Here is a 12,621-nt window from a genome sequence, read left to right on the forward strand (position 1 = left end):
GCCTGCACACTCCACACTCTGCCCACTGCACCAGGGTTTGCTTTTCAGTAACCCCCCCACCCCCCCACCACCCTCTGTGTGTGACAGGCCGGGACAGAGTACACTTACTGTTACTATGGATACAAGTAAACTGTGCACAGGGAAGAGGGAAGCCGAAGAGAAGAGGGGAGTTGGGTGCAGGGACACAAAGGAGGCCGTCCGGAGAGAAACATGAACAGAAAGTATGTTTAGGAGTTGGATATATTTCTTTCAGTCGGCTGAGGAGAAGTGATGGTGAGTCAACTACCGCAGGAGTGTGTTTTACTGTCTTATTCACATTGATCACACTGCCATTTTGTGTGTGTGTGTGTGTGTGTCTGACTGTGAGAGCGTGTCAAATGTTTTTTCCCAGAATTCTGCAGAAATAAAGATTGAGCTGCATTGTTTATTAGGTAACAGGGGAGGGTATTTAAACAAAAGCATCTGACAGGGATCCAGGATAAACATCTGGCATTATTTATAAGACCATTGTAAGAGTGATAGAAGCTAGTGTGTTATGCAACTTCATATTTATAGCAGGATAAGCATAAGCCTTTAAGTGCTCGCTGTTAAGTGGCATATAGCTCTATCGTAAACAATGGTGGAAATGTAAGACGTATGCTGCACACACTCAAAAATGTGAGAAAAAGCATCAAACACAAGAATGAAGTTTGTTTTTTTGTGTAATTTAGCCCACCACTAATCCCTGGCTACTACCCAGAGATGCCACATGCACCAAGGTCACCGACAAACTGTGCCGGGATGCAGACAAAACTGAGCGCCTGGACTCCTCTGAACCACCCGCTGACCAACAGCAAGGTTAGAGCCACTCATCACCCCTGGGACATTTCCTAAACAGCACGTTATTTGCAGTAAGATAATAAATTCACGCAATGAAATTAGTCTTTAGTTCTTTTGTTCTTTGATCCCATCATAGAGATCATATCAATCACTACCATCAGTGGAAAATAGTTAAACTGCTAGTTTAGTGCAGTTTGACTTTTCAGTATAGCCAACAGATTTTTGAAGATTAAACTAAAAGCTTTTTTAATAAAATTTTTAGTCAATTATTATGTCAAGTTAAGCTCTAAAACTTCAGTTACAAGATTTTCATGCAGCAATGAGGAACAAAAATTGTCTCCAGTTTGTGCCAGTATGAGACAAAAGGTCTTTTGAGCTTAAACATGACAGTTACACAACTGTCCCTGGTCTCCCTCTTCTTTCTCCCCCCCTATCTCTCTCTTCTCTCCTCTCTCACCCATTTTTCTCCACTCACCCCAACTGGTCGAGCCAGGCGGCCTCACCCGATGTTAATATGTAAAGTGCCTTGACACATGTTGGGATTTGGCTCTTTAGAAATCAAATTGAACTGAAAAATGGAATTTTACACATATAGATCAGTCCAAATGTCTGGAAACCATTTATTTTTAATAAATCAACCTTATTGCATGTAATTAGTCATTATATTAATCCTAACAGTGAAGTTTGATGCCATTTAAAACAATTTCCTGTATCCTCTTCTCCATCAGCTGTTTGAAGAGAGACGGACCCTGCTGAAAAAGTGGGTAAGCTTAAATCACACAAGCAGATATTTATTAACTGCACTGATGGATTGTTAATGTAAGTGAGCACAGTTTGAGTTGTGTCTCAGAATCACAGTTTGAGTTGTGTCTCAGAATCACAGTTTGTGCTCTGTGGAGTCTGTTGTGAGTCCAACTCAATTAAACTGAGATGGATCGTGTTTTTTCTCTTGTTGGTCAGTTCGACAGATGGTCTGACAGCCAGAGGAGAGCCGTGCTGCAGGACTTTGTGCTGAGCTGTTCTCAGGAGCAGCTGAAGTTCCTGAGTGTCAGTGTGAGCAGACAGCTCCCCCTGCAGGCCGCAGACTTCACCTGCCAGCTGCCCAGAGCCCTCTGCCTCTACATCTTCTCCTTCCTGGACCCCCGCAGCCTCTGTCGATGTGCACAGGTAACACAGCCTGAACATGATATTGACCTGTACGGTTGTTGACATGGATGATAACTGTGTCAAAACTAACGTTCTGGCCCTGTTTCCCATCTGTGGGCAGGTGAGCTGGCACTGGAAGAGCATCGTGGAGCTGGACCAGCTGTGGATGCCCAAGTGTCTGAGGCTCGGCTGGTGCATCAGTTTCTCCCTCACGCCCTTCGAGCAAGGCGCCTGGAAGAGACACTACATCCAGTCTGTGCAGGAGCTGCGACTCACCCGGCTGCAGGTCAGGAGATCACACAAGCCAACAATACTGTGGCTCAGGAGGATAATAATGCACGGTACAGGGTAAGAATACAGTGATCAAATGTTTATACAAAGTCTTGTGCCCACCTCCAGACTGCTCCCTCCCCACAGCAGTTTGTGATTCCAGAGGCAACAGCGAACAACAGCAGACATGAAGATCTGGCAGAGGTGGCCCTCGTCACAGAGGAGCGTCCAGTCTCCACTGTCCACCCAGCTGGAAGCAGCCTCAGGTTTGGGTTGAGTAAAGACAAGCAGCCGACTACACTTCCTCCATGGAGAGATTCTGACAGACGTCCCAAAGACACACTGCGCTTTAACTACCTGGACAACCTGGAGCCTGTCCAACAAGCCCTGAGAGGGTAAGACTGTCTGTAGCAGGTAGAAACTTATCATCTATAAACTCATATCGACTTGATGAAGCACATTACAGCTACATTAATTTGATAGAATTCAGGGATAACATCAGGATCCAGTTTTTCAGAATAAAAACCTTTGAAACGGTAATATGATATAGACATTTACATTGATCCTAAAGGAAACAATTTGTAGTGAATGTGAAAAACTCTGTTGTGTCAATTATGTCCAACAGCAACAAATATATATACAAAAATATTCAGATTCAGAGCACAAAATACAATCCAGAGCTGACATTTGACTTTCGTTCCAATAAGGAAAGATGTTGAACAGAATTTTGACTGTGTGCATTTCAACAATATAGCCCCAGATAAATACACATTGAATGAACTACAGCATACCAACAGTTACATACAGTGGGTGCACTTTCACATTCACCTGAATAGGAAAATAATTTTCAGAGATAAAGTGCTGCTCATAAATGTAGTCTTCTAAAGCAGTGGTTCCCTTATTAGGGGTCAGACAAGACAAGAAAAAGGGTCACAAGATGATTTGCAGGACTCAAATACAATTTAAAAACAATTATCAGCATATTTGAGTAACAACTGCTCCAAAAATAAAACATAATAGTCAAATATAAAGTAAAACCATACAAGTAATCATCCGCCTTATGATTTTTTTAGTCTAAAAGGGGGTTACGACAGCATCAGTTGCATCAGGTGAATTTACAGCAGCACAAGAAACACTGCAAAATGAGCATGTAGGGGAATTCTTTTGTGAACTCAAATATCTCCAATATCCTTTGGGGTGATGGGGGTCGCAAGTCTCTGACATGATCCTTGTGGGGGTTTTGGGCTGGAAAGTTTGGGCACTTTTGTTCTATAGTCCCAAAATCTTTGCGTATCACTGTGCTGATGTTTTCACCTTCCTCAAGTCACAGAAGTTTTAACTTTGTTGCGTGCAAAATAATGAATATATTATTGATGGAAATAAATCACTGATAGGCCATATTCTTTTCCAAAGACGGTGCATATCCTGCTGTCTTCTCTCTACAGGCAAATGAACATCACAGCTACCACCTGCAGAGGTAACACATCGGTGTCAGTCGACGGGAGAAGGAAATCGCTGTCTGAGGCCACTTACAAGCTCCGCAAAGCCAAATCTCTGGTAAAGCACGTTCCATTCATCATCGCCGCCATAGCCCCACCGTGACTGTGACCTCCTTGCCTGAATCAAAAGGAGGCGATTAAACGTGGATGATTCTCTGGAGACGGCGCAACCAGCAGGCATCATGTATTATGGAGCAGAATTTACACAGATATGCATGTTAATGATGAGCTGCTCAGAGAGGGAGGTGATGGAGGGGGGGTCACAAATCATGCTGATGATGGGGTTTGAGGAAGGGGGTAAAGGGTGAGATAGAGGACACCACCGAATTTAATATTCAGGCTTTGGTGAAATCATCTTACATTTATTTTAAAGCCCACAGCAACTATTGTTAAATAAACCAATATACCAACACACTTAGATACTTAATTTACTACTTTTTTTTTTTTTTAACTGAACACATGGTTGTCAAGGTAACCCCAGTTCTCTGAGAGCTTTCATCCTCCTCCTTAGATGTTCCTCAGTTCTGGCTGCAGACCACAACATCCTCCTCCTCCTCCTCCTTCTCCTCCTCCTCCTCCTCATCAGGCCAAAACTCAACTTCGACAAGCATCTTGCGGGGTCAACCACCCCATCATCAAGGAGACCACCAGGAGCCTGCTGAGCCTGGCCCAGTGGAATGCTGGGGTCCGTCCGGGGCCGGTGAGGTCGGCGGTGCCCCGGCTGAGCGCGGCGGCTCTCAGGGCGTCCCAACGCTCACACCGGAGCTCTCCCAGTGAGTAATCACAGCTCCTCCACTCCTCTGGGCTGAATATGATGCAACCACACAGCAACGCATTCAGGACAAAATTGTGGATTAAAAATGACTGATTCTGCAAGAAAGTCCCAGCCTGTATGCGGTTTGTGTGTTTTATAACTTAAGGCTTTATAAGTATTTGAATACTGCATCTGGCAACCAATTTCAGATGTTATTCAGTTATTACATTAAAAACATATATATTTAGTGGTTTTCTTTCAGAAATTGATGTCCAATTAGGCTGAGCTGTTAATAATTGTAATGCAAATATGTCTTAATATGGGACCTTTTAAAACAACCCTACACAATTATGAGTATAGTTTTTTTTAAATTCGGCATCAATCAACCATCCACACCTCCAAAAAATATAGTTTAGTTTTCAAAATGAAGAGAGAGCAACTTTAATTAATTCAGGTACAGTAGATGATCATTTCACTGTTCTCTTGTATGCTAGTTTTATTTTACCTAAAAAAATCATTACAGCAGGAAGTCGATTGTGATCACACACATTTATGTTTGTGAAGTTGATACAATTACTTCAGATGTTGGTTTATTGTGTACATTCTTTAAACTATAAGTTTTCTTATAGTTATTTCTGTGATTTCTCTAAATCATTCCCAGGTGCACCACTGTTTGAAGTTCCTTCGTGGATTTGGCCTGCTTCACAAGCCAGATGATGAAGAGCAAAGCACACCGCCCCCATGAGGAAGACATCAGAACTACGTTTTTAGGACACAATCCAATGCACTTTGTGTTTCACAGGTGCCATTTCTTTAGATGGATGGAGAGACAAACAATTGTAAAGAACATTTACATTCACTTTTTTTAGACTGATGACAAGGTTTCAATCTATTTCTAATAAAAATACACGAATGAACAAGATTTTCATTTGATATTTCTTTATTATTTTGGCTGAATTAATACATACATCAATCATTTTGCCAGGGGTGCGTGTTGTTTGTGGAATTTCAACTTCTGACTATAATACATACATACGTACATTTTCTTGATGTATGATATTTAACAATTTATTACAAATTGGGTTACAAATCGCTGACTCTTACAATCTCTAAGCTAATATTTTATTATTAGTAATATCGGTCAAATCAATCAAATTACAAAATATTTTTTGGTTTTCCTTTACTTTTCTTTAAGGCTTTCAGACTCATCATTATGGACAATTAAGAACCCTTCCTCCAGATATAAGGCAATAATCATATCTGCATAGCAGATTTGCGAGGAAACACCCTGATCACGGGATGGATAAGCAAGTTTAGGCCGAACTACATTAAGCCTCTGTTCCTCATCACCTTTTTCTTTCTATACTATTATTGTTATACTATTCCAGAGTTTATTCACTGAATATCACATGAAACATGGTTGTGGCATTGAAAGTACCATTGTTTTATTAAATGATATCAAACCAACCAATATTACCGAGGTACCATCAAATCTGCACAACTGGACAGACAGACAGACAGACAGACAGAAAGACAGGCAGACAGAAAGACAGGCAGACAGGCAGAGAGACAGACAGACAGACAGGCAGGCAGGCAGGCAGGCAGGCAGACAGACAGAAAGGACAGGCAGACAGGCAGACAGGCAGTAGGCAGGTAGACAGAAAGACAGGCAGACAGGCAGGCAGGTAGACAGACAGAAAGACAGGCAGGCAGACAGACAGACAGACAGACAGGCAGGCAGGCAGGCAGGCAGAGAGACAGAAAGACAGGCAGGCAGACAGGCAGGTAGGCAGGCAGAGAGACAGACAGACAGACAGACAGACAGACAGGCAGGCATGCAGACAGACAGACAGGCCGAAAGACAGGCAGGCAGACAGACAGAGAGGTAGACAGACAGACAGGCAGGCAGACTCAAATTCTAAGGTATAAGGTATTATTTGCTGTTTTGTGTTTCAGAGGGAAAATACATTAGGCTTAGAAAGATCCTGTTCTCTATTAACCATCTAAGTCTCTAATGGTGGATGACACCCGTGTTGGACATTTGTTTTTCGAAGGCTTTGTCCATACAATATTTTTCTGCATTTGCATAATCTCTTTTGTGCTCCATGAGGTCATCATGGACTAGTGTTTTCCAGATTTGTTTTACAAATTTAAATTGAAGTTATAGCAGCTAAGCCTAAAATGATATATATATATTCAGCACGTTTCTCTACACTCAGCAGTTCTATGTTGTATTGTGTTACATTCACACGGTTTTAAGATATCATCTCAATGTTGTTGGTGAAACATTGAATGGATGAAATTTGGATGGGAAAATGCTTTTTAAACACTCAAGCTGAAGTAGAGGCTTCAGTGCTTAAGTATTTGTATGATATTGACTAAAAAGATGCAGTGTTTTTCTGTGTTACATAACATTAAAAAGGATTCACTGTGGAGCAGAACTCTTTTCTGGTTTTTATTCTTCTTCCATTTGCACTTTCTGCATTCTCAAGGTTGAAAACACAGCGTTGCTGAATTTGAATGTATTGAATACATCAATGAATGATCAAGTGCTGTCTTTAGAGCATGTGCTGCAACATATGGTTCACATTGGCGGTGGGTTAGTTGCTTTTGATTTTGTTCAAAGTGCCTGAGGTTTCCGGGAAGGTGTATGTCGATACCAGTGCTTCATTACGGTAGGAAAAAGTGTGAAGTTTGGGGAACGTGTTGATGCATCTGCAAACTAGTCTTTTTGCAAGAAATTAATATAAGCAATGGAAAAAGACATAGAATACAAACCTAATCCTCCACAGGGTAACTTGTGGTTTTAGATCAAATAAAATATGGAAATCAGGTGTATAACATATATTTATGAGTTCATTAATAACAATAAGTAGTATTTGGCAGTATGGCTCTTTTCTGGGACCTCCCTGCCCGTATGTATAAAGCCTCAGGTAGCTAGAACACACCTCCCTGACCGTCCATGGGCCTTCATGGAACGTGAGGCAGGGAGAGCAGCAGCTGAAAGACCACAACTCAGATCCGCTAGTCAGCTGATGTACTGGATTGTAGCTGAGCTTTTTCTTCATGACCTGCCTGAAGTATCGCCATGCTCAGTTCTTTGATCTCAAACTCGTCCGGTGTACCACATGTTGCAGGTAAGAAATCCAATGAAGACGTAGAATGTGTAAGAAATGTACCACCTTTATTATCCAATCCATATTTCCCATTCAGAACGCAATACAAAGCCAAAGCCATTTATATAAACAGAGAGTCCGAACTCCAGAAATATTAAACAATAACTGTCAAACTGTCAGTTTAAGACAAAAACATATTTTGCATTCAACACACAGTAGCATATCATCAGCAAAGAGGGAAGCTTTGTGTACATCAATCATGACAGAAGACCTAAAAAACAACACTTCAGTCAGATATGAAATATCAGTATCATACGTACACCTCACTTTAAGTCTCATCCACGTAGTTTTCACTTGTTGCATATAAAACATTGCATCAAAAGTATGGCTCACACTCACACTCACACACACAGACATATATATTACTAAATACAAAAGGGTGAAAAATAAACAAGACCTATTTGAATGTTAGATACCCGACATGTTAATTTTATAATGATGTGTTAACCCAAGGGAAGGTGTGTGTGTGTGGTACAGTGGAGGCTATATGTGGCTTTATGAAATTAAATGAGAACAGGTGTCACAGGTTTAATGCTAATAGTTATTAGCTTCACAGAGGTGATGATAATGTGGTGAAAGTCATAAAGTTGAAGAAGTCAGTCCAGTTGTTCCTCTGGAAAAGTTGAACAATTTAACCAAAAACTGATGGGAGATATTTATTATCTGTATCCTTAAATATGAACTAATTCTGACCTTCATCAACTTTACAGAGAAAGTGAACCCCAACAGAGTACAACGTAAAACCATCACAGGTGATGAGATTGTCCGACCATGTGAACGAGGTTAGTTTGATCAGGTTAGGAGCAGCTACAAGTGGAGGAACCGAGGGACAATCAGGAATGTCTGTGGTGTCAAATTAGTAAAATGAGCTGGGCTATCAGAAATACACAATGAGTCTTCTATGATGAGCGACAATGACACAGCTGCCTGAAGGCTCAAGACTTGAGAGTCAGTCCTCTTAATTCAAAAATCCAATTTAAAGGCAAATTGTGTGTATATTATTTCAAACTATCAGCTTTTAGGTTGTGAAATTTGTGGTTTTATTTATCTGAGACAATTGTTTGAGTTTTGTACAAGGGCTCTGTACACTAAGATGTTGCTTTAAACGTGTCACAATATCAAAATTTATATAAAAAATAAAAACCTGGTCACATTTGTCTCTCAGAAGCTGAATTTCAATTAGAGATTCAAAAGAGTTTGTAAAAATGTGTTCACATGAGAACACATTTATTTAGGATTAAATAATTTTTGGGCCTTTCTTCGGGGAAATGGATTTTCTCTTCAGTAAAAAAAAAAAGTTTTTTTAAAAAAAAAAAGGCAAAAACACAACTATCATTCAGAGCACTGTCACAGAACAATTAAATACAATATTTGTTTGGTTGATTCGATTTTGTGATTTATCATCACAGCGTTTTCAATCAGCAAAAGCAAACGTTGACATACAGGAACCTTTTGACTGTTTAAAGTGGATCTATTTATTTTATACAACAGCTAAGTATAAAAAGTGAAAACACTCAAATGCTTTGAACCATTTCATCAAACCGATCAATCCCTTATCTGCTTCAACATTTAGACCCTCAATGCAGAAATGTCCACTTAACATTGATTAGTATCATCCTGTCATTGAATGTCATTCTTTGTAAATTAAGTGAAAACATAGATTCAACTTCACTTTTTCTAGAAACTGTTTGAGAATTGAATTTTCCTGCTTCAGAAAAAGATTTATTTTGCTTCAAAAACATCAAGTACAATTTTGACTAAGATCTGTACGCTACACTTATTCCATTGTCAAACACAAGATTGACAAGACTTAAAGGAGATTTTCATGCTGCCTTGTTGATTTATGTCCAAGTGCTGCTTTGCAAAGCTCGGTTCTAGAATAAGGCTGATAGGTATCCATCATTTGTGCTTTGACAGCTGTTAACAGTAGAGGCAATTCACGTGATGCTTTCATTTTTTTTGTTTGCAAAGTACAAGGTACATGTTCTGCAGGTTTCAATAACTTGGAGGGAATGACTATGCAAATACACACAAGTATTAACATCGAGTCTTTTTAAATAATGTAAACATATACATCTTATTTGAGGTCAGAGCATCGATCCTCTTCATATCTATCTATATTTTTTAAAAAGAGCAAATATTACTGGAGCATCGTCCGGATGTTCTTCGGCGTGGACTCGTCATTCAGGTGTTTTGTGGTGAATCTGAATGGACATAATAAAAAATGTATATTAGTATGTCACTAGCATGACTGCTGTGTGCAGCAGCTTACACAGAGGGAATGGAACCTACTTGAGGGCGTTCAGGAGGCCTTCTACGTTGTCTGCTGGCTGGTCCTTCAGGACCTTTATGCAGCCTTTCATCTGAGATGAAATCAACAGATTTAGAATGAGAGCACAGAAAATCAAGAACTGCTGCAAAAAGTAAATCCATGGTCTGCTGTACTCATTTGTACAATTTAAATCAGGTGTGTGTGTGTGTGTGTGTGTGTGTGTGTGTTTGGGGTTTCACAGACTATTTGACTATCAAGACATCAACATCATTGTAGACTAGTGGTTCATCTGTGGTTTTAGCACAGTGCAGTAATACAGCACTGGCAGTGGTAATGTATTTACAGCAGATATGCAGCAGGGGGTGCTGTTGTTGATGAAAATAGTTGACAAGTCAGAAGCCTAGTGATGCTTGGTCCTCAGTGAGATGCAATACACACAGTATGGGATAACATTTACCACCATGCACTTTCTTTATGATGTTTGATTATGGTGAATAAGTTTGGCATGTCTGTTTAAACAGGACATTTTCTAGGTCAAATGTAGATTATGTTAATAATGTGAATAATGTTGGAACAGCTCATGTTGATTTGTGTGAGTTACTCACTATTAAAGTTTATTTCAATAAAATAAAACAATTGTAGTGTTGTACCACCTGTGGACATCTGCATTTATCTGGGAGATTACTACTGTTCTGTTTCATACAGTGTTTCACAAATTGATTTATTTGTGACTGCCAGCCACAATATTGGCATTAATATAGCATATTGATTATGTAATATTTTACTTTTTAAAGTAGGTTAAATATTTCACCAAAATCTTAAAGGCTCAGACTACAAGTATAATGTACTGCAGAACTGAATACTGCATACAACACATTACTCAACCTCCCTCTCTCTCTCAAACAAAAAGCATATCTCAAACATATCTGATTATATCGACTACTTTTGGGGAATGGGTGACACCTACTAAAATACAGTAGTCGTAAATTACCTAGTGTGTGTGTGTGTGTGTGTGTGTGTGTGTGTGTGTGTGTGTGTGTGTGTGTGTGTGTGTGTGTGTGTGTGTGTGTGTGTGTGTGTGTGTGTCTTACGTCTATCTTGGAGGACTTGTTGAAGGCACCGTTGGGGTGGACATGGTCATAAAGAATAATGACCCCGACCATGACCCTCATGCAAAACAAGAGCGTTTCTTCGCTGCTAAAACGACTCGAATATTCTCTAGAAAAACAGAAAGAGAGCGAAACACAGGATCAGAAAAGAAAGATTACATGGTGAGGAGAGTGAACTGAGAGCCAATGATTTCTTTTTAATAATCTATACAGGCAATTCATTATTTATTGGTATGCACTTTGATCAATACAAGCATTCTGTACACTGAGCTGTGTCCTTAAATACTAATAATACTTGAAATCAGGGTTCTCACGGCCACACATCAAAAGCAAAATCAATTTTTTCGACTGAAGTTTTTAACTTGCTTTTGAATCAACAAACAAGCTGATATCCCTTGATTAAAATCGACTACTTTTTGGGAATGGTTGACAACTAATAAAAAGCAGTAGTCTTGAATGGCCTATTGTGTGTGGGGCAAAGCATTGTAACTCACGGTGTCTCCAGCATGACTTTACAGATGCTGGCCATGGTGCTGAGACAGTCTGTCGTATTCTCCAGTGGAAGAGTCTTGTTCTACAGAAAAAAGACACAGCGGGCACATTATTACCCATGACCTTATAAAACTGTACACGTTTTCTGAAATCATCATCCTCTGAAAGTGTGAATCAGTGTTAATGTGAGTAAAATATTTTTTTCAGTCAGATGAGGTGTCACCAAGATTACTCCATTTGTATTTTGGTATCAGTTGTCAGAGCGGCAGCATTATGAGAAGGAATGCTACATATTCTGCTTTTCTTTATATATGAAATTTGCGACAGACTGATATACACGCAACTGAATTTTAAACTACAAGTGTGACAACTTTAATAACTGGTGTTCTCACCTCTGTCACAAAGTTTGTGGTTGCGTTGCTGAGTGTTTTCAGCATGGGCGTGGCCTCAGCGTAAAACAGAGACATCCTGTTGGCCATCTCGTTGTTCACTTCACTCTCAATGTCCAACTTCAGGTACAGAAACAAAGAACAAAGATGAAGGGTTTGTTTTTATTCCAGACTTGTTTTTTCTTCTACTGAGGAGAGGCATCATCCCTACACTGCTGGAAAAGTAGTAGTATTTTCATTTTTTCACAATAACTACATTTTTAACAGTAGTAGCAACAGTGTGGTGAGTTTGGCCTATTTCTGGATTTTGATTTGACGTAAAAGACACATGAAAACACAATTAACAGATTTATGTCATTCTGTTTGTTGTTTTAGACAGAGAGAGCTCTGCATATCATAAATATAGGAATATCAAAGCCTGCTGTTACACAAGTTGAAATATGTGAATTTAAAATCCCCAGGAAAAAGACGACAGTCACCACAGAACAAGCGAAAGTAGATCTGAGTTATGTATCATTTCTTGACAACTCACATTCATGTTGTTTATTCTGTTTCGACTGATTGTTCTTCTGTAGTAGCTGAAGTCGTTCTGGATGGCAGGAATTCTCATCTGAAGGAAAACAATAAGACATTTAGCCATAACTGTTAAACACACTATTTCATACAAGGTCATGTGACCGAGACTGTAGCCCTGT

General features: G+C 39.8%; 2 protein-coding genes across 4 annotated transcripts in view; one reads left to right on the forward strand and one right to left on the reverse strand.

Annotated features, from left to right (window-relative positions):
• The first annotated feature begins 128 nt into the window (after window positions 1-128).
• On the forward strand, window positions 129-5,405 carry fbxo16 (F-box protein 16). Its single transcript, XM_035144219.2, has 9 exons — window positions 129-273; window positions 711-837; window positions 1,548-1,583; window positions 1,780-1,986; window positions 2,087-2,251; window positions 2,365-2,630; window positions 3,681-3,792; window positions 4,246-4,507; window positions 5,150-5,405. The coding sequence occupies exons 2-9, from the start codon at window positions 742-744 to the stop codon at window positions 5,203-5,205; spliced, it is 1,200 nt and encodes a 399-aa protein (XP_035000110.2). The 5' UTR covers window positions 129-273; window positions 711-741; the 3' UTR covers window positions 5,206-5,405.
• Window positions 5,406-7,651: 2,246 nt separating this feature from the next.
• The window catches only part of fam49a (family with sequence similarity 49 member A), a 34,710-nt gene continuing 29,740 nt past the window's right edge, over window positions 7,652-12,621 (reverse strand). For all 3 annotated transcript variants that reach the window (XM_035143800.2, XM_035143802.2, XM_035143801.2), the window contains 6 exons: window positions 12,459-12,536; window positions 11,930-12,046; window positions 11,540-11,619; window positions 11,028-11,154; window positions 9,957-10,027; window positions 7,652-9,868 (listed from right to left, as the gene is read on the reverse strand). In XM_035143800.2, the coding sequence (XP_034999691.1) occupies window positions 9,805-9,868; window positions 9,957-10,027; window positions 11,028-11,154; window positions 11,540-11,619; window positions 11,930-12,046; window positions 12,459-12,536 (537 nt within the window). In that variant the 3' untranslated portion in view covers window positions 7,652-9,804. The remainder of the gene's footprint in view (window positions 9,869-9,956; window positions 10,028-11,027; window positions 11,155-11,539; window positions 11,620-11,929; window positions 12,047-12,458; window positions 12,537-12,621) is intronic.

This window comes from Hippoglossus stenolepis, chromosome 20 (assembly GCF_022539355.2).
Source record: "Hippoglossus stenolepis isolate QCI-W04-F060 chromosome 20, HSTE1.2, whole genome shotgun sequence".
Taxonomy (NCBI): Eukaryota; Metazoa; Chordata; class Actinopteri; order Pleuronectiformes; family Pleuronectidae; genus Hippoglossus; species Hippoglossus stenolepis.

Coding starts and splice junctions, on each gene's coding strand:
- fbxo16 (XM_035144219.2), top strand. CDS start 742: ATGCCACATGCACCAAGGTCACCGACAAACTGTGCCGGGATGCAGACA. Junction 1,584..1,779: donor GGACCCTGCTGAAAAAGTGG/GTAAGCTTAAAT, acceptor CTTGTTGGTCAG/TTCGACAGATGGTCTGACAG. Junction 4,508..5,149: donor CTCACACCGGAGCTCTCCCA/GTGAGTAATCAC, acceptor AATCATTCCCAG/GTGCACCACTGTTTGAAGTT.